Source organism: Calidris pugnax, unplaced genomic scaffold (genome assembly GCF_001431845.1).
Source record: "Calidris pugnax isolate Ruff unplaced genomic scaffold, ASM143184v1 scaffold13, whole genome shotgun sequence".
Taxonomy (NCBI): Eukaryota; Metazoa; Chordata; class Aves; order Charadriiformes; family Scolopacidae; genus Calidris; species Calidris pugnax.
Genome location: NW_015090810.1, coordinates 5,125,684 through 5,146,194, shown reverse-complemented (window position 1 = coordinate 5,146,194; position 20,511 = coordinate 5,125,684). Strand labels below are relative to the sequence as shown.

The following is a 20,511-nucleotide window of genomic DNA, read 5'->3' as shown; positions in this document are numbered from 1 at the left end:
CCCGCCGGTGACGTCGTCATACGTCACCCCTGTGCGAGGCCCCCGTCCCCGCTCACCCGGCAACGTCACTTCCGCCCCACGCCCCTCTCCCGCCTACCCGAGGAGCGGAAGTGACGCGCTGCCGGCGCGCCCCGCCAGGCGCCCGCGGGAGGGTTTCCCTGTGGCGGTGTGAGATGGCGGCGCCCGGAGCCCCCGTTACCGTCACCGTCACTTACAGTAAGAGCCGCCCGGGGAGGGGGATTCCTACAGCCAACCGAGCGGAGCGCGGCCCGCGGCGTCTCCCCCGCCACCTCTCACCGCCGGGACCGTGCCGGTCGGGCCGCGCGGCCGCCCTTCCCCCGCCGCCCCCGCGCCCCACGGCCGGTAACGGTAGCCCGGCACGGCGGGGCGGGCCCGCACCTGCCCCCGGCGGTATGGATGAGGCGGAAAGGCGCCCGGCGGCGGCCCGGAGCGGTGCGGGGGCTGCGTGACTGCCTTTGGCGCCCGAGCGGCTGCGGCTCCGCAAAGCCTCGAGGAGACGGAAAATGGCGGGGCCGTCGGCTGGGGGGCGGCAGCGTCCCCGGGCTCGATGGGCCAGCGGTCGGGCCTGCCTCGGCCTCGGGGGGGTTCGGCTCGCCCTCCGCTTAGCCTGGCCTCGGGGCTGCCTCCGGCCGTAAGGCTCCGCGCCTCCACTGGCCACATCTCCCTACTCTCTCCCTTAAACTGATCCATTAGAAGGGTTAAAAAAAAAAAAAAAGCCTTTTCCATATCAACAGGATGATCATACTTGTCGCACGGGGGTAGATCTGCTGTGAGGGTGATGGTGGCAGCAGGTGACAAGGCTGTCCTTGCCGGAGAGCACTGAGCAGAGGTCACTTTTTGGGTGATGTCACTTTTTCGTTTAGATGAAACGTCTCACTGAAGCCAGGGCTGTGTGTTAAAAGCAGGTTCTACCCGAGGGGCTGCCGTCTCGGTTGTTCAATAAGCATGAACCTTTGCAAGATTGCAACAGAAGGTTTTGGTTTCATCAGTTGGGTGCTGACCTGGTGAAGTGGGTTACTCGAAGGCCAGCTGGCATGATTGAGATTTTTTCCGTTGGGAAGAGAAATAGGGGGAAGGAGAAGAAGGTGGAAGGGAAGATGTGGTTAAATATAAAAAGTTACCGCAAAGAGTTAAGAATAGCCTGGGCTCCACAGTTCTTAAAAATAAGGTGGGAAATACCATGGTTAAATTTTGAAGTGGATCTAGTTGAGGCAGTAGGAGGAATAAGGAGGACAGTAAGGCATGAAATCAGCAAGGTATTCATTAGCTGATTTTTGTTAACAAAACTTTGGGGTTTATAGATATATTTTTTTTTAATTATTGAATAATAAATTCTGTTCCTGTTCCTTTTGCACAACGGTGGTGACATTCTGTCCACCTTTAGACCTTGTTGTTTATTTCTGCTTGCTCATTTGTGTTTTCAAACTTACATTCTTTTGTGAAAATGTTTCCTTTCTCACCTGGGAGTTTTACATAAGAGCCTTTAGTGACTAACTTTGTGGAATAATCTGTTTGAATCTTCATGATTCATGTGCTTATTAACACCTTGGAGCATTCCATTTGACCTGAGGGGTTTTCATTTGCAAAGACGACAATAACTTAACGATATTAATGTATTTATAGTTCCAGCATCTTGCTGCTTACCAACAGTTGTCCTACCTGAGAATGGTTTTTATCTTTCCAGTTGTTTTCTTATCTAGTAATTACTTTGTCATTAATAAATAGCAAATAGAAGGGACCCTTCATCTTGGACTTCAGCTGTCTGATTTATACCTGTGGCTGTCAGGTGCTGGCTTACTACTCAGTGCAAACATTGTTATTAAAGTTTTGCATGCATGAGTGAAAGTGGGGAAAGATGGAAATAAGAGTTAAGAAAGAGAGCGTTAAGTAGACCCACATGTATCACTTGACAGTCTGCAAGATATTGAATTGTCCTGTTTTTCAAAAAAATTGGGAAGAAGGTCTGTTCGTGGAAAATGCTTGAGGGAGAGTTTGTAAAATGTGATTTTGAGCTTAAAACCATTTGTAATTAAGAAACGTTGGAGCTTGCAAGTTTTTGAGGCCACAGTGTCAGTTGTCATGTGATGCTGGGAGGTTGGAACATTTTAAAATCAATATTTCTAGCACTCTTCTTCATAAAAGATATGTGCACTTTAAATTAGTGGCATGAGAACAGTTTTTTTTTTTCTGGTATTTAATAAGAAGTTCTTTCTTCTTGCAAAGTAGAAAATGCGTGTCTTGCCTTCCCTTGCAGCCAGTAGTGGCTGATTCCTGTGGATGCTTTCAGATTGACAGGCCTTAAGTGTGTGGGAGCAGGGGGTTGTAGAAAGGGTCTATTGCAAAGTGGAGATTAACAGACATACTCCTTTTTTTTTTCTAAGAACTTCCTGCTGTTTGCATGCAAGTAATCTTAGGGAGTCTGAATAGGATGCTCCATAAGTGGAAGGTGACATATAAGCTGAGTCGTCTCAAAGTAGTTAAGGCTGCATTTCAGCAGTATTATGGGAAGAAATAACTTTTGGACTATGAGAATTCTCTCAGGTCGCTGGTGGAGGGGAGACAGGGTAAACATTAATCACTTGCTTCTCATGTATGCTAAATTGTCTCAGATTTCCCTAGACTCGTACCATTAAAAGTTCCAACAAGTAGGAAATGGAATACAACAGCAAGGTGTGGGCTTTCATGCTTTATGTCAGGACACCATCTGCACTCTTAAAAAGAGATGAGGAATAATATTTAGCAGGAGCGTTATGCCTGATCAAACACTGTAGGTTACTAGAATGTAAAACAGAATTTTCAGCTGAGGTAGGTCACTCCAAGAAGAAGGAAATGCAATAGAATCCTTTGATTGAAAATTATAATTCTACGTGAGAATTGATGATTTGAAAACTTTCTGCATTAATGGAAATAAATATTAGAAATGTATTCTTTGTATTGTGTTCTAGGTAACAATGAGTATACTGTTACTCTGTCTTTTGTTAGGTAACGAAAAACACAGTATTCAGGTTGCTTCTCAACAGGAAGATGGTGAACCTACACTGCAAGACATGGCTGTACTTATTGAACAAGTCACTGGAGTTCCAGTTCCTTTTCAGAAACTGATATACAAAGGTAACTTAGAAATCTGTCAGTTTCTTATAGATGACGCCTTTCATCTTCATCACTATCAGGTATCCATGTTTTGAATGTCTTCAAAAAGACATTCTTATGCCACTAACTATATTTTAACTGTTGGTTTGTTTTTTTTTTCCTTTTTCGTTTCCCATTTAGGGAAGTCTCTGAAAGAATTGGAACAACCATTGTCAGCACTTGGTGTTAAAAATGGTTGCAAAGTCATGTTGATTGGGAAAAGGGTAAGTGTTGCCTTTGGACCTTTTTTTTCTTAAATTATCTTAGTTTATGTTCATGGTTCAGCTGCTGAACACAGAAACAGGTTACAGCATAAACCTAATTTGTATACCTACCCTCAGAGTTGAGTTCAGTCTGATGTTGTACTGCAAATAACTCTGCAGTGTGTGCATTTCTGAAATTACATTATTGACTGACTTCTGCCTTACGTCATTGACAAAATTCTGCCTAACCTGTTGCTTGTCAGTGCTCATGAACCTTCTGTGCACTGATGACTTTATCTGCTCATCTTATTTTTCTGGGTTAAAAAAAAAAAAAAAAAAAGGTTGTAGTGAGTTTGCTGGGTTATTTCTGCTGAAATGATTTGTACCTGGCTTTGCCAAGTAGAGATATTACCAAAGCGTAATAACTCATGATAGAATTGCTACCTGTACTTTAAAGATGCTAAGCTAACAACAAAAAAAAAAAAGTTTGCACTTTTCCTTTCAAATTAATTTCATTCATTGTGTTTATATACATTGCTGCTTTAACTGTATATGGAAAGTATAACCACAGTGTAGTATGTGTTTTGAATCAGCAGAAGCCTTTATGTCTGTATCACCACTATTGCTGCTTCTTAGCTGCATAGTGTCTCTATTTGTTTCATAGTTGTGAATGTTGTACTTTTGCATACACAGAATAGTCCAGAAGAAGAGGCTGAATTAAAGAAGTTAAAAGATTTGGAGAAATCAGTGGAGCAAATAGCTAATAAGTTAGAGGAAGTTAATAAAGAGTTCACGGGTATCCAGAAGGTATGCCAGTTTTGTATCATTTTGTGTCTTCACAAAACAGTTTTGTAGGCATATGTATTTTAAAAAAATACTATTTTAAGTAGTCAGTAATAGCTCTCTTAAGGGGCCTGTAGAATTCTTACAGAGTTTCAAATGCTATTTATGAGTTTGCAAAATAGAGACATGGCACTGTTTGGAAAAAAGGTAAATATTGTTTCATATTAGTTAAATTATATTCTTTAGATCTGAAAAAAACATTAAGAATTCTCTCAAAGTCCAAAGAAGAATGTCTGTTACTTGTTTGATCTTTTAAGTAAAACTAGCAGATCTTATATTTAGCATTTCAAGGATTGATAGAATACAGGTTGAGGTTGGAGTCTCTGTCATACTTGAAACTACAGAAATAGTAAAAGATGTTTTCTGCTGTAGTGGATTGACAGATTTTCTAAGATGAGTCTTCTGTAGGGTATGGAATATTTTTTTCTTCCGTCTTTTTGCTCCTCAGGGATTTTTAGCAAAGAATCTCCAAGCAGAAGCACTAAAACAGCTGGACAAGAGGATAAAAGGAACTGCAGAGCAGTTCATGAAGATCCTGGAACAGATTGATGCCATTGTAAGTGAATAACTGCAGAAGAGGATCAAATCCCAACAGAAACTTACTGTTAAGAATATGTCTTTCTTGTAATTTATTTGATATTTTAAAATACTAAACAAATTATTTTGCTTTTGAAAATGAGTTAATTGGTTTGCTCATTTTCTTCTTTAATATCCAGCTCTTGCCTCCTCTATGTCTCCAAAAGACTACTTGGCGGCATCTGTTTCTAAATGGTGACATTAATGCCTGTGTACGCATCCCCATTCTACAGAAGAGCCTGTTAAGACTACATGAAATGGGTATCCTTTACTCAAGTTTTACCCTTTTAGCTTGTCTTGGCAAACTTTAATGTTAAACTTCATGGTCACAGTAAACGTATGAAAAAAAACCAAACACCCCAGATATAATTTGTATTCTGTATCTCAAAAGGAACAAGGGGTCCTGAAGACTGAAGAAATTTCTGGTCAGTCGTATGTGACTGACAGTACTTTTATTTGAGATGCCTGTATATTGAGGACTGATTTCTTTCTTTGGAACATACTGGGGTATATCCAAGTGCTTCACAGTCATTAATGGAACATAACCTTTCAGCACATTTTCAGAGTATAATATATATATTCCTGTATCATGTAGTAGCTGAGAGCTAGGTGACAGTAAGGGGCTTGTACAGGTATAAATAGAAGATTGTGGCAACTAGGGTATTTCCTTATTTTCTGTCTCTGTCTGCTGGTCGTTCTCTGTAAACTTCATTATATAATGATATTGTGTATCATGATCATAATATCCTACCCTGAAGGAAAAATGCTGCTTTGGGTCTACTGCTTTGTACAGTGACCCTTTTTGGCAGGATTGTTTCAGAAAGATTCCATGCAAATGCTTATAATCGGTGACTGAAATGTAGTTGAGTTGATTGACAATTTGAAGAAGTTCAGCAGCAGCAGACTAAATCAAAGAGCAATATTTGAATTGGCCATCATCAAATGCTTTACAATATGGATGTGTCCTAGGAACGGTGGGGAGCCTTGTCTTACTGTGCTTTCGTATTGTGCACCTTTAATGGTAAACTAGCCTTTGCTGTTTGTTATACCCGACAGTTCTAAAGTGCTTTTTTAAATTACATTAAGTATTTTAAAGTATTAACATTTCTCTTTTCTGCCTCATATAGAGGAAAATATTTTGCTGATAGTTCTTGAATGCTGTTAGACATAGAGACTTTGTATAACTGATTCCCGCTTTGGCAGATTTACTACGTGTTATCATGAAAATAGCAATAAGGTGACAACTGTTTCAATTGGATGGCATTTAAGCTTATTTCTGATCCCTTCAATTTCTGATACTAAGTCCTATTTAGAGAAAAGTTAGTACTTGTATGCTGGTGTACAGTTCTGGAACTCAGCAAGCAGCCTTGAAAAACCCTTCCACTGCTTTCTAATTAATCCAAACCCAATTTCCCGAGTTTACTTTTGATTCTGGTACTGTTTGAATGGCTTAAACAGAAAGCAGGCTATTATCTATCTCCTTATCCAAAATACTCTGAATAGTAGCGGACAAGGGACTTTCAGGTTTAGTGCAAGATTTTAGAAAACTTATAACCTGGTGACTTCATGTTTAGATTTAGGAAATAATGGAGTCCCTGTGCCTCAGTTTTGTCTCTTGTGGAAGTGGAGCAGCCAGAGCTAAAACGAATAACTAGTATCTCTTAGTATTTTGTAATAGTTGTTTGTTACTTTATTATATAAGAGCCTATGACATTGATCAACACCTAAAAATACTTAAAGGGTGGGTGTCAGGAGGGTGGGGCCAGTCTTTTTTCAGTGATGCTCAGTGACAGGCAAGAAGCAATGGGCACAAACTTGAACATAGGAAGCTCCATCTAAACACGAGGAGGAACTTCTTTGCTTTGAGGGTTGCAGAGCCCTGGAACAGGCTGCCCTGGGAGGTGGTGGAGTCTCTGTCTCTGGAGACATTCAAAACCTGCCTGGATGCATTCCTGTACAACCTGCTCTAGGTTTGGATGTGAGGGTTTGGACTAGATGATCTCCAGAGGTCCCTTCCAACCCCACATCATTCTGTGATACTGTGACATTGGTGAGCTTCTTGTTTTTTTAAAGCAAGAAACAAGTGAGAATTTTTATTACCAGTGATTGAAGTTATGTTACGCATACCAAAGTCCATATTTACTTATTTTAATATACAAAGGTGGGTGTGGCTTCTGTAATGAAAACCGAACTTCTGTGAAGTCTTCAAATGAGATACTTGTAGTTGGGTGGAATCCTTACGTAAAATGTAGCTGTTAAGTGTACTGGTGTTACACCAGGTCAGATAAACAGGCCACCAACTTCCTGAAGTATTACTTAGCTGTACTGTAGTTGTGCAACATACAGAGGTAGCAATGCAGAGCGTTAATGAGGTGTGTATATGAAAAATAAATGGGTTCCACTGAAGTAAAAAGTAGTAAACAGAAATGCAAAGCAGAACAGCATAAAGCTTCCAGAAAATATTTTATCTGTATCTTAGAATTGTTTTATACTGTATTTAGTATTCTTTTGGTTAGCTAAGTAAAAAGCAAGTTCTGACAAATCTCTTGAATGCTATTGACCATATAGATGTGCTATTGATTCAATCAACAGCATGTTAAAAAAAGACAAGGGGAAAAATAAAAGTGACTGAGTGAGCTGTTTTCTAAACTAAGAGGGAAGAATGGATGCATTGGAGAAGTGAAACATGCAGTAAACTCACACTATAGATGTTCCAGTTTGTTTCTTTGGCAGAATTGTTGTGAGAGCTCTTTAAAGCATCTTGGCTGTCATACATTGTTTGGACCAATCAAAAACATCTAGCTTGATACAGCATGATGGAACAAGAGTAAACAGCCTCAAGTTGCACCTGGGGAGGTTTAGATTTGTTATTAGGAAAAATTTCTTCACCTACAGGGTTGTCAAGCATTGGAACAGGCTGCCCAGGGGAGTGGTGGAATCACCATCCCTGGAGGTATTTAAAAGACGAGTAGATGTGGTAGTCAAGGACATGGTTTAGTGGTGGACTTGGCAGTGCTAGGTTAATGGACTTGATGATCTTAAAGGTCTTTTCCAAACTAAACAATTCTATACAAAATGGGATTTTTATGGTTATAGAGACGTAAGGGTGATGAAGCCTGCATATTGTTTTCTATCTGGTCATCCATCCCTTCATCTAGGGATGTCACCCTCTTGCTGTTAGCAGACAAGCTTATTAATTAGAGGAGCTGAGTTTGGAAATAAGACTGCTTTTTACTAGACTCCATGTGTTCAACAACTATGAATGTAAAAGAAGTGATTTAGGAAGAGAGAAGTAGGTTGGTAGTCATATAGTATTTTGGTGGGAAAATTCAAAAATTTTTTGAACGCTATGACAGTCAGACATTCCTGTAAGGCACAGATCTTTGAAGGTTTCTTCAGGAGGGCTGCAAATTGAGTCATGTTCAACAGTTGAGGGTTTGTGTATGTGCATCACCAGAAATGGCAGTTATTTCAGCAGTTCAAACATTTGCTCCAGGAGTGAACTCGAACTACGCTACTTACTACAAATCTCAGTGAGTAAAACACAGAAAATCTTTAACTTGATCAACTGGCATAGTCTTTTAAATAACCGAAAGGCTTTTTCAAGAAAAAATGAAAGATTTTCTGAGATCGGTAGGAAAATTTAAATCCACAGTCATGACACATGTCACCAGTATTGCAGTCTAAGAGGCTACATTGTTCTCATTATGATTTCTTATTAAATGGCAGATTTGTAATCTAATAGGCAATATTGCAGAGAACAGATTGTTCTAAGAACTGGAAAAAAACCCACCTTTCTCTTTTGAAATACCAGTCACTGATTTTATTTACATAAATGAATGACAAAATCATTTCTCAAATTGCATGTATCAGTATTGAGGACATTGATAACATTACTGACTCAAAATCATGTTCTTGTGGCCAGTCCTCCTTTCTTGAGGATTTATTTAGGTTATAATTCTTCTGTAAAACTTACTTTAATTTCTGTACTGTTCTGATGAAGCTTTTTTCACTGTCTCCTTGTCCTTTCTATACTTGTTGTCTGGTAAATCAATATCAAATTAACATGTTAAGGATTAAAAGAAAAAAGTATCCTGAAAAAAAACCCAAACCCATAGTGCCTGTAACAAACATTGCCCAGGCTTCTGGGAAGTTTTGCCTCTTGCAGTAAGATGAGAACTTATTAGTAAACCTTTGAATTTATCTGGATAAATAAACATTTGATAAACATTTCTTACTATAATTCTTCAATATCTTAGTGTGAATCATAAATGTAAAACCAAAGCTTTGGGGGAAATTTTTTCTAAAGCACAAGGAGCGTGAAAATACTATGATCCCTCAGTGAGGGTAGAGCACTTAGTTACCACTCTGCATTCAGAAGATGCATTGACAAGCGCTGCCGTCTAATAGCTGCTCTTAAAGAAGGTGCTCAGATGTCTACTTAGATGAAAAAGAATCAGTGTCAACATAATTTGCATATCCAATTTAACCAATTTATTTAACAATAAGTTAAAGTGCAGGGCTGCTAGTCAATAAAAACTAGACACTGAAATACTATATGTTGGTTTGGATTTCTTAAAGTAATGAGAAAGGTTCTTGTTAGAGGGATGAGGTGTCAGAAAAAAATTCTTTTTTTGCAACTGATTAGCATTGGTGCCATGTTTAACAGAGTGTTTTTTATTTTTTTAAGCAATTTGATAACAAACCAAAAATGTTTCTAGCTATTATTCCTGCTAGTGTAGGAGATTGCCTATTTTAAGAATGATATCCCTTTGGTTCTGATAAGATAGTCATAAATAATAAATTTGACAAGCATTTGTTTTGTTTATTAGCTGACTGCACTGCTGTAAGTGGATTCAGGCAGCAGATATTACCTGCTGGGTCTAAGGTTTGGGAAATAAGAGGTAACCAAAGTGAATAAAGATGTGGTGGCAACAAACTTAAAAATTGTTACTAGAAGCACTTCCAAAACAAACAGAACTTGAGCAGAGCTGTAGGTGATGTTCTGTGGCAAAGGGAGGTGGTTTTATTAGGAGATCCGCTGGGAGAGGGGAAAGAAATGATAAAGAGTCTGTATTTGGTAAGAAGCAGTGCTCAGGAGAGAGGGACACTGGCTCCATAGTTAAAAGAACACTCAAGAATAGAGAAGATGAAGAGGCAGGAAAATGCACACACATGAATTTATTATTGTGTAAATGGTGTTTGGTTTTAAGGATTTCCTGTATAAAGCATGAGTGTTCTGCATACAAAACATGAGCCTTCAAGGATGTAACGTGTGTCCGCGTCTTGTCAGTGTATCTGCAGGATGAAAACTCTTGATGTGATTAAACAACTCTCAATTCAGGGGTGTGGGGTGGGAGATAGGCACTGCTATCAGGCTCTGTTTCTGGACGGATGGGGGGAGGATAAAGAACCTGTGCCCAGGAGTTCTATAGAAGCTGGTGGGATGAAGTCAGCACTGCATCACTTTTGAAGTTTGAGATGACACAGATTTGAGCAGGGTTTTGTCACAGAGACAGTGCAATGTGAAGAGGAGACCTGCTGTGACAGTGAGACTACGCTATGCAGTGGAAAGCTGAATGCTAATCCAAGCTACTGCTCTGCAAGCAATGCTAGCACCAAAATGTAGATTTGGCAAGAGTTTTGCATAAGCACTGCTTAGGCTTAAGCTACTCCTTCTTTAATTAAATTTGATTTTAATTAAATAGTGAAATGTTATTGTGACTTAAGGTTTATTGCCAGCTTCACCTGTTAAACCCTGAATAGTTGGACAACGTATTCCTGGAGAGGAGACGTAAAGCTGACTAAGGTAAAACAGAGAGACTGAGATTTAATTTAATGTTAAGATTTGTAAACTTTACTAATTTGATTGCAAAACACCTTTAAAGCAGCTTGGTCTTCCAGCTTAGGCCTTCCAGTTCCATGTTTCTCCCAGGGGGATTACAAAGTGTGATTTTAAAAAAAGAAAAAGCTATGACAGTGTGCAAGCATACATAGGTGTTTTCATGCACAAATGTAATTAAAAACAGCAGTTTTGAAAAATGTTATCAAAAATAGATGTAGTCTGAATGTCTTCTCTACACTCAGATTTTGAAGTTTCCTCCAGTTACCAGTATCTGTTTTAGAAACAGACTTTGTGTGGGAAGCTCAGCTGGAGTTTCCTGTCTGCTGTTAAAAGTTAACTTAGGTCTGTCTGCTATTTCAGAATGGTAGGAATACTTGCATAGGGCAGAATCTGTTTCAGAAAGTACAGCCTGAAATAAGTACTCCGCAAAGGGAGGTAGGCAGTGTAACTGAGCTGGTGCATAATTTCACTTTTAATTTGATTATTAAAAATTCCAAGAAAACTTCAAGGTATAAAGGAATTTTTGTGACAGCGAGATAGCATCTTCATTTTCTGATAAGAATCAGCCATTAATAATTAGGCCTAACCCATCTTGGTTCTTTCAGGCTATTGCATATATGGAGTCAAAGTAGTACACATCAAATAATCTTGTTAAGTGTTTCTTGTCATATTTTATTAATTTTAAAAAGTGAATTGTGTTGTTGAAAACCAAGGGAAAATTTGGAATGTTTTCATGTGTGGTTGCAGGATCCCATGTCTAAGATCCCTTAGAATACTTCGTACAACTTTATAATACCTTTAAAAACGTTTTTGTCCATCTGATGACTATAAATACTCCAAAGGCCACCTTTTTTATTTGTGAGCTAGAACCAGTGTTTGAAGAGAATTCACCCACAGCTTTAAACTAACTTTTTAATTGTTTTGTAATGTCTTTGGAGCATTCAGTTTCTGAAAGAAGAGCATGTAGCACAGTCTTTTCACAGTGTCTCCTCCTCCTGAGAGGAGACGTGGGTTTAGCATGCTACAGTGAGCAAGGGCTTATCGCAGTACGCAGTATCGGAAAATACACTTTGTAAGAACAAAGTAGATTCCAAAATGAACAACTGAAAAAAGTTGTGCTTTGGAAAATGGACATGTGCAACTTGTAGAAGAGAGTTTTCACTTCAGACAGACTGTTGTTGAAAATGCAGTAACAAATTCTGAACCTATCCTGTGCTATAAATCTAAGGATGTAAGGTGTCATTACATAAATGAAGAAAGTGACCAGTGTAGAACGGGCTCCTCTAGGAGCACGTTGTGCGTGACAGATTCCTGGAGCTAAACCTGGTAATTTACTTTCAAAGCTACTTCTCCTTTTTCTCACAAAATGAGAGGAGTGGGAAAAGATAGATAGGTGACGGAATGCATCTTAGAACAAACTGAAGAGTGGTTTTGGTATTAAGAGGATTAACATCCATTTAAAAAAACAGACAAACAAAAAAACAATGTAACTTTTAGTTTTTAGCTATTTCTGTCTATGTTTGTAAAATAACACTGCACCAGTTTGCACTGCACCAGAAGGATATCTTCCTTAATCCGCAAACTCTTGTGCCTCTGATACTGATACTCATCTTTCCACCTGAAAGCAGTAAGTCCAGTTTCTGGTTCTGTTTCAGGAGGTGTGGTCTGACAGAAAAGCTCTCTGCAAGGGAGATACCTTTTCTGATCTTGAAGGGGAGTGTTAAAAGTTGATACGAGTTCTGTACAGTTTAACAGTGCTGCTGTTTGGGAAAACTGGGACTGGAGTAACAGAAATGGAAGCTGGAACTACAGAAGATTCTTCTACTCACCTTGCAAACTAACAAAATAATGAAAAAAAACCCCTGATCCTGGGAAGAGGTTAATGTAGTAGTAGTTACTCCCACATCCAAGTTTCATACTTTCCTAACAGATGAGAAGCAGCATTATGCATGCATTCTTCCATCTGAGCATGGAAAGAATGAGAGGTGTTTTAAACCAGAAGTGCATGTATAGGTAAAATGTAAGAATGTGTCCCAGGTTGCTCCGTTGTGTGCCCATTTTCTCCTCACCCAGAATGCTAGAAATGCGTGCTAAGCCTGTTGATTATTATTTCTTTGTCTTGTATCACTTGCAGTGTGCTAATTACTGCACAAATACTGGAGCAGTGTGGTCCCCAAACTTCCTGGAATCTCCTGGAATCTTTCTGGAAGCCAGTAGTTTCACTGCCCATGATGGACTGTTTTTCAGTGTGGAGTCTTGTGTATTTTTAATTCCTACATTTAAGACCATGTATGTTTGGCTGGACACTAAAAGAAAGCAACTTTTTAGTTTTTTATTGTTATCAAAGACCATGTATCTAAACATTCCAGGGGAGCCTGCATTTTAGCTGAAATAAAACAGAGTAGTATAGAGAAACCTCTGTTGTTGGTATGCAGTAGGGTGGAAAATAAAAGGTATACTATGAGAAACGTCAAGATTTTTACGTGTTTTCAACAGTGAGAGCATAATGTTTCTAAGAATGTTCACATAAACTTTATATGATGACAATCATCTGTTGTACCTGTTTCAAAAAAAATCATAAACCTGAGCACCATTCCCCACCAACACCCCAATTTCACACTGCTCCAAAAGGACAAAGCATATAAGATTTGCTAAGATGACATACATGAATATGTTGGGTGGTAGGAGTATGGAAAATGACATAGTTTGAATTAAATTAAAAGCTGTCAGCATGTAACACTTTGCATCTGTTTTGTTCCATGAGTAGATTGCAGAGAAGATCAGATGTACAGCTTAAACAGACTGGCAATGCCTGTGTTACTGATATGTTCTAATATTGGCGAATGATTGAGTTAGTGTGTTTGTAAGAAATTAATTCATCTTACATTCTCTGAAAAGATCTGAAGTTGAAGCTCAGCAGAACAGTTAATATATGCTGCAGTAGACAAAAGCAATATATGCAGTTATTGCTGTATGTTACCAGAAGATGTGGTAAATTTGCCAGCTCAGTGCTTTGTAATTACCATGCTATATTCCAGACTTACTGAACCTACAACTTTTTCTTTTAAATTCTTTCTTGTGTAACCAACCTTTCTGAGCAGGCATGGCATTTTCAGGATGCCTGCTAGGAGCATTCTTTGATACATTTGAATTTTGCTGTAAGTTTAATATATCAATTTCAAGATTAAGCTGCATCAACTTGTTTGTTTATTTTACTGCAGAATCTGCCAGAGAATTTCAGTGATTGCAAACTGAAAAAGAAGGGGTTGGTGAAAAGGGTTCAGGTAAGTATTTTTATTTTTTTTGTTTTCCACTAATGCTGGATAGTTGAATAACAAGAGCTTGTGAAAATGAGAGATCTTTTAAAGCTTTGATTTTTTTCAGTGCATGTTCTTAAATTGGTATTTTATAGGACCTCCCTTTAAGAGGTATTTAATAACCTTATAAAACATTATACAAAAATACGTGTTTTCATAATTCATGCTGTTTTCAGATAATGCTTGTAATTTACATTAGTGCTTGGCCTTATGGCTACCTGATGATGTAAAGTAATTCTGATAACTTGAAAGGAAAAGAGGGTGATTCCTGCTTTCCCATGTCTTGGTGGGCTGGAGTAATGAATGAGGTCTGGGCACAAAGACGCATGTAACTCTTGCTGGACCTTGCTAGAGGTGTTCTTTGGAAAACTTAGATTTTATTGCAGTGTACCAATTTTCTATGAAGAGTCTTTAAAGTAAAATCTGTACAGAGAAATAGCATTAGTAGGGGTGGGATTTTTAATTGCTTTGCCATTGTATGACGCTTAAAAATTCCTAGGCACTGTTTCCTTAGAGACCTTGAACTGAAGGTTTGTTACTAAATACTGGAATTCATCCTTCTGCCTTCCTCCCCCAAAAGCTGAACTTCCATAAGTGAGTGGTAATGCTGCTCATATTGCTGCTTTTGTTTGTGTTATGCTAGATGTATCGTGCTTCAGTCACAGCTTAGACTTCTAAAAAAAATTATTTGTGAGAGTACATTGCATTCATATATGGAGGTTAAAATGTTTTGTCTTTTATTGTAAACTTATTAAATACTTTCTATAAATGTTTTCCAAATTTTTTAAAATAGCCATCTGTTTTAGAGGAAGCCTTATCAAGTAGTTACCTCATAGTAGAAGTGTTATAACTTCAGGGACAAAACCCTTTGGTTGCTGGCAGAGCTGTGTTACATGCTCTGAACGTGCCTTTCATTCCATGCGCTTCACCAAAGCAGCAACAATTTGTAAGAGAGGTATTGCTATTGCTCTCTTGGCAAGCTATGGAGCTCCACTCTTGGGTGAAGTTATTGCAGAAATAAGTGGTGCTGTGTATAGGAACTGCTGTTAAAGCATAAAACAGGCTTTGTTGAGTGGAGATCAGAATTATTGTGCTTTTATAGGCAGAATGTTCTGCAACTGTAGGTTATAAATCCTTTGAGGACTGCAGAAGAATCTAAGGGGTTTCAGGCCAGAGCATTCAACAACAATTTGTTTTTCCAGAGCGAGAAAATGATGACAAGTTATGCTCTTAAGTGTTCATGAGAGCAAGAAGGAGCTATTAATTACCTTCTGATGCTGGCAATTGCATATCTTCCAGAATGGGGACACAGGTATAAAACACTTGCAGCCAGCAACCGCAGTTGTTACACCATTGCTTTTCCATCCCTCAAGTCCTTACAGAAGTGAGTTGATGCTGGCTCAAGGGATTGGTTGGAGACAGACAATTCAAAACTGTGTGATAGTTGAGAAACATTCACCTGGCACAACAGTCTGCTGCTCTAGAGGGAAAGAAGTTTCTTAATGTCATTTTAATGTAAATAACATTAAATATCTGGTTTGACTATTAAAAGTCTAGTGCAGATATAGCAAAACTGAGTGCAAGGCGTGTATAGATAGCAGGAGAATCTGCTCAGAAACTACGGTGTACTCATGTATATTGCAGTTGGCCTGAAAGAATGTATTGGCTTAAAATGCTGGCACGTTGTGCTGTGCACAGCACAAGCAAAGTGCTAAGTGACTGCTGTGGGCAGGCTGCTACACTTGTAAGCACTTGCGGGCAGGTTCTAAGAAAGCTTAAGGTGCTGTGGACTGCCCTTTTGGGAAAGGAGCCTTCTGCCTTTTGAGGCACACCAGCTAATTACTCATTAAGGTGGGGTTCGTGCTGCCCTGTAGTTCTGAGAAATAGAAGAGGCCTTGGTATAATGAAAGCTTGTTTTAGATTTCACTGAGTAGGTTTGTTGCTCCCACCCTCAGCTACAGAAGTACGTGTTTTAGAGAAGAGTTTAAAAGTCACGTTCCAAACTGAAGCACTAATTTGTCTGAACCTTTATGATCCTTGTTGTTTATGAACTTTGGATCAACTCAAAGAGCTTCAGCTGAAGGACTGGTGAGGATAGGCAGCCACCTTGTTGCCTTAGCAGATACCATGCTTCTATTGGATTCTGGGTAAAAAAAAATTGTAAATAAGTTATTACTAAAACTGGACTGGAAAGCGACTGTTGAGTTGGCTTCAAATTCATGATGGAAACTGCAGTTCCTGTTCTTAAGAAGGATCTACAGTTGCTATAGGTACATCCCCAATAACATTTGTTTGTTTCTTATTCTTAGGTTTTTCTTGCCCAGTGTGATACTGTTGAAGGAAATATTGGTCAAGAAATGGACAAGCTGCAGTCAAAGAATTTGGCGCTGGCAGAATGAGGCATTGCCCTACATAATTAGGAAACGTAATTGCTCTATGAGCAGGAAGAAAAGTTTGCTCTTTGTTTTGGAGCACGTATTCAGCTTTTTGGTCTTTTTTTAAGCCCAGTCTGTTAGACTGGTACTAGTCAATCATTTCTTGCTGGTTGTTATGTTTGCCGCTTGGTTAGACCTATTATTTTGAAAAGAAAATCCTTCCTGAAGAATTACAGAAGTAATCTTTGTGGTGAATTGTTACGTATCTTATGGGCATATGTTTAGTTAACTAAATTACAAAGTTTGCAGTGATGGGCAATTTTGTCTGATATGTCTTTGCATTTATTTACAGCTCAAATCAAAGAAGGTCTATAATCATGTAAGTGCCATAAGTTGCAATTGTAGGACTTCAGCTTGATTGAAAAAGGCAAACTGAGATGACATCTGTGAAAGTCAAATATTGTAGTAGACAGTTCAGAGCAATAAAAAAACCCCTACATATTTGTATCTAGTTAATGTTTGTATGCATTTATAAATATAAGAAAGCTTAAATATAAGGAAGTCATACCTATTTTAGCCTTAAATTGTCATAATAAATGGCATGTACTGTAACATGTATGGTACTTATTTTTGAGTGGTGCTTTAAGTTGTTACTGAGCTCCTTGATACAGATGTATGTTTTTTACATGGATTTCTGATGTACTGTGGTTTTTATAGATTATTCTTATTTTTTATTGTTTGTGTTCTGTCTTGAGTTATGGTGGGAAATGAAACGAGATTACTCATGCTGCTCATATAGCAAGGGTTCAGTTCAAGTAAGGTATAACTAAGGAGCTGCTTTCAAAGGGTTTTTTGTACTTTTTTTTCTGATTTCACTGAATTCATGATGCTATATTTAATGGAAAATTGCAGTGATTATTTCTAGTCTGTGAAGGCAGTCAGTGAGTTTTTACAACATGTTACAAAGTGACACAACTTTATTTTAGCAATGCTGTGCGACTGATGATTATGACTGATTCTCACAGTCAGAAGTGTGCCATGCTTAGCCTTCTCTGTTAGGTGAAAGATAAGCTTTTGTAGGAGATAGTAACTGTCAGCAGGTGCAGCCAACTTTGCAGTTGTTGGTCGGATCCCGTAGATAATGTACCTATAGTGGGAGTTGCTTTTTCACTGATCTTCTGGTCAGTGGGTCAGTCATATACGCGGTGGCTGGTGAAGTATTGGCTGGTAAGGAGCTGGTTTCTGTGGGGGAAGAAAAGCTCCTTTGTCTCAAAATAATCAGACTGAGGACATTTAGGAATGGCCCTTGGGTGGAGTGTCTTTATCCATATGTGACTGTTTTAAGATAAAAATAGGAAATGTGTGTAAAAAAAATGTTAACTTCTAGTAAATTATAAACCTTAAATAATACCAAAAGTACTATTATTTAAGTATTACCTTTGATGTTTGTACTTGGAGGAGCATTTCTTTAGTGAAAAATGCCATTGGAGAAATGAAGCGATAGCCCTGCATTAGAAAGGGTCACTTTTATTCTAAAAATGCCTTTTGACCATACCAGGATTTGAGTTGCCCTATTTTGTAATGTTAGCCAGTTTCTTCAAGGTTGTATTTTTTCCATATGCAGCAGCATCTGTGGAGGATTTTAAGGTCTAAACTCCCAGGAAGCTTGTATATCATGTTAGGAAATGGTGTGTTTGGTAGGACTGGATATTTTTTCCTGGGCTACTGTCTGGTCATGCTGCATTTTCCCAGCACTTTAAGGTGAGGAGGAAGAAGAGTTAGTTGTAGCCATTTTTGTGAAGCCCTACCTTTTCTGGTGCTGCTTCAGTTGACTCTTAAACCACCAGCAACGCTGTTGCCTAATCCAGAGGATGCAAAAGCATCCACTTTCCTGTGATGGAGAGGATCCTCACCCTCTCAAATTAAGTCCTCTAATGCATTGAACTTTCACAGGTGCACGTATAATAAGCAAATATCCTCTTGGCCATGAAGAGAGCTGGGGGCTGTGGTCATGGCTAGGACTATGTCCGTTTCTGCTGCTCCTTCCTATTTTTCTCTCTTGGGTGAGAACACTAAGGCTATAGACAGCCATTGTCTTCCCAGGACTCCTTCCCAGAAACTGCTGCTTCTTGAGATGTGGTTGTTGTGAGTACACTCTCAGCCTGTCTCAAAGCCAGCTGGAGTAACTTTAAGGTGTTCCATAGTAGATTTTGTTGATAATCTGGTACTTGGAGGCAAAGAAAGTGATGATGAACCTCTCCCTCCAGTGCATCTGGATTCAGCAAAGGGTGTGAGTTACCTCACAGCGGTAACTCCTGGTATCAGTCTTTGGTTTCTAGGAGAAAAGTATGTGAACGAAGACAAACTTTTGCAGTAAAAAAAATCTTGTCTTCCAAATATAAAAATGAGTTGTTTGGTTTTGGAAAATGGATGGTTCTATTTAGAGTTATCCAAGACCTTCCAGAGTGGATTGACTTTTCTACTTAGTTTGGAAGGAGGAGCCCTACACTTAATTTTTTCATGATAGCCTTAAATTTCAGTAGAAGCAAAGTTCCGTGCTTTCGAAAAGTGAGGCAGAAGGGGAAGGAAGAGAAGATTTTAAATATTCTTCAGAATTTGTAAAGGCAAACATAGATCTCGATCAAGCTTAAGACACACTTGCTGGTTGTGTACCCTGGGTGTACTGGGACGCCTGTTCTGCTACAGAGTCGTTTCCCCACCCCAGCCATCTGCCCTGAGGATGCCAACAGAGAAGTGACTCCTCCTGGCCTTCGTTGCACTTACCCCATCCTCTTCCTCTGGTTGCCGTACTGTTCTGGCTGTGTTTTACACACCTGGGGTTTGCCATCCTGGCAAAATGTTGTACTGCAAAGTTTTGTATTTTGTGAAAATGGAAATGGAATCACACGCTTCCCTGGACCCCCTGTTTCCCTCAGCTCCGTGGGAGAGGAACCAAACCCGGTGTTGATGGAGCCACCCTGGAGTCGTGGGGCGGCGTGAAATGGGCTGCTCCTAGCGGGGTCCTCCGTGCCACAAGTCCTCCTGACAGCCTGGAGTAACACCACCTTGACTGTTGAAGGGTCGCTGGCAGTTTGGAGCAGAGCACTTGACACCGTGGAATCGGGGCTAGATTTTTTTTTTTTATTTAGTTAACTTATTTTATTGTACTGTCGTAAATGGAACGGTAAAAATAAAGTATGGAACGTTCTCTGCCGGCCTTGGTGGTGGTGTGGTTACTGAGTGCTGCAGGTGGGCGGTGTTTGGGTGGGGAGAGTGAGTCCCTGTGCTGTGGGGCCATGGGGTGTGTGCTATCCCATCCCATCCCATCCCATCCCATCCCATGGGCTGCAGGGGCTCAGCTGCAAACAGCACCGGCCTTGGAGGCGAGCCCAGGCATAAAGACAATGGTTTTTATTTCAGAGTGTGTTTCACAGTTGTGTCACACACTGAGGGTTTCCAGATCGGGGTGTAAGGGATACGCTGGGGGAGGTTGTTATTAATTTTTGTACTTATTTTGGGCAGGTTTGGTGGCACTTTTTAGGGCATTTATTAAGAGACGTGGCCTAACGGCTGGATAACAGTGTCCCTCTCGTTTCCACGTGCGCCCCAAAGGCTTTACTACCGAAAAACATGATCAAGCCGGAGAATTTAATTCTGCTCCGTTGCCTCCATATTTCACTACCGCCGCCCTCCGCCGGGGGCGGGGCATCCCCTTCTGGCCACGCCCCCGAAAGGGGAAGCCCCGCCCCTCCAGGCTGAGCCCCGCCCACCCGGCGTAGCCTCGCTCTGGCCGCCGGCCCCGCCCCTCTCGCTCTGCTCGCCGGGAGAAGATGGCGGCGGCTGGGCTGGGCCCGGGTCGGAAGCAGGTGCGGCAGGAGGAGCTGCGGCGCCTCATGCGGGAGAAGCAGCGGCAGAACGCGGGAAAGAAGCGGATCGACTCGCCCTTCGCCAAATATCCTCGGCAGCGGGGGTCCCCGGCCCTCGTCTCGGGGGCCGGCCTGGCGCGGGGGGGCGGGGCGGTTGGTGGACGGGGCGGCCGTGGCGGGGCGGTGAGGTGAGTGAGGTGAGGTTCCACACTCCAGCCCTCTGCTTCCCTTAACGGCGGCCGCCACGTACAACAGCCTGGGACACCTGAGCTGCACGCTGTGCAACGCGCCGGTGAAGAGCGAGCTGCTGTGGCAGACACACGTCCTGGGCAAGCA

General features: G+C 40.4%; 2 protein-coding genes across 4 annotated transcripts in view; both read left to right on the top strand.

The window, feature by feature from the left end:
• Positions 1-128: 128 nt before the first annotated feature.
• On the top strand, positions 129-19,523 carry BAG1 (BCL2 associated athanogene 1). 3 transcript variants are annotated; one of them, XR_001411559.1, is made up of 9 exons: positions 129-216; positions 3,004-3,132; positions 3,292-3,374; positions 4,047-4,160; positions 4,645-4,752; positions 4,913-5,033; positions 10,515-10,581; positions 13,839-13,901; positions 16,244-16,318. XR_001411559.1 is itself a non-coding variant. In XM_014938643.1 (8 exons), the coding sequence occupies exons 1-7, from the start codon at positions 174-176 to the stop codon at positions 13,859-13,861; spliced, it is 621 nt and encodes a 206-aa protein (XP_014794129.1). In that variant the 5' UTR covers positions 129-173; the 3' UTR covers positions 13,862-13,901; positions 16,244-19,523. The 3 variants fall into 3 exon arrangements, 2 of the variants coding, with proteins under 2 accessions (XP_014794129.1, XP_014794128.1); XM_014938643.1 differs by lacking the exon at positions 10,515-10,581 and having other exon boundaries at positions 16,244-19,523; XM_014938642.1 differs by lacking the exons at positions 4,913-5,033; positions 10,515-10,581 and having other exon boundaries at positions 16,244-19,523.
• Positions 19,524-20,104: 581 nt separating this feature from the next.
• Positions 20,105-20,511, top strand: part of ZNF830 (zinc finger protein 830) — a 21,893-nt gene continuing 21,486 nt past the window's right edge. Inside the window, exons 1-2 of the mRNA XM_014938591.1 lie at positions 20,105-20,261; positions 20,422-20,511. The exon at positions 20,422-20,511 is cut by the window's right edge and continues 14 nt beyond it. Coding sequence (XP_014794077.1) covers positions 20,140-20,261; positions 20,422-20,511 — 212 coding nt within the window. The 5' untranslated portion in view covers positions 20,105-20,139. The remainder of the gene's footprint in view (positions 20,262-20,421) is intronic.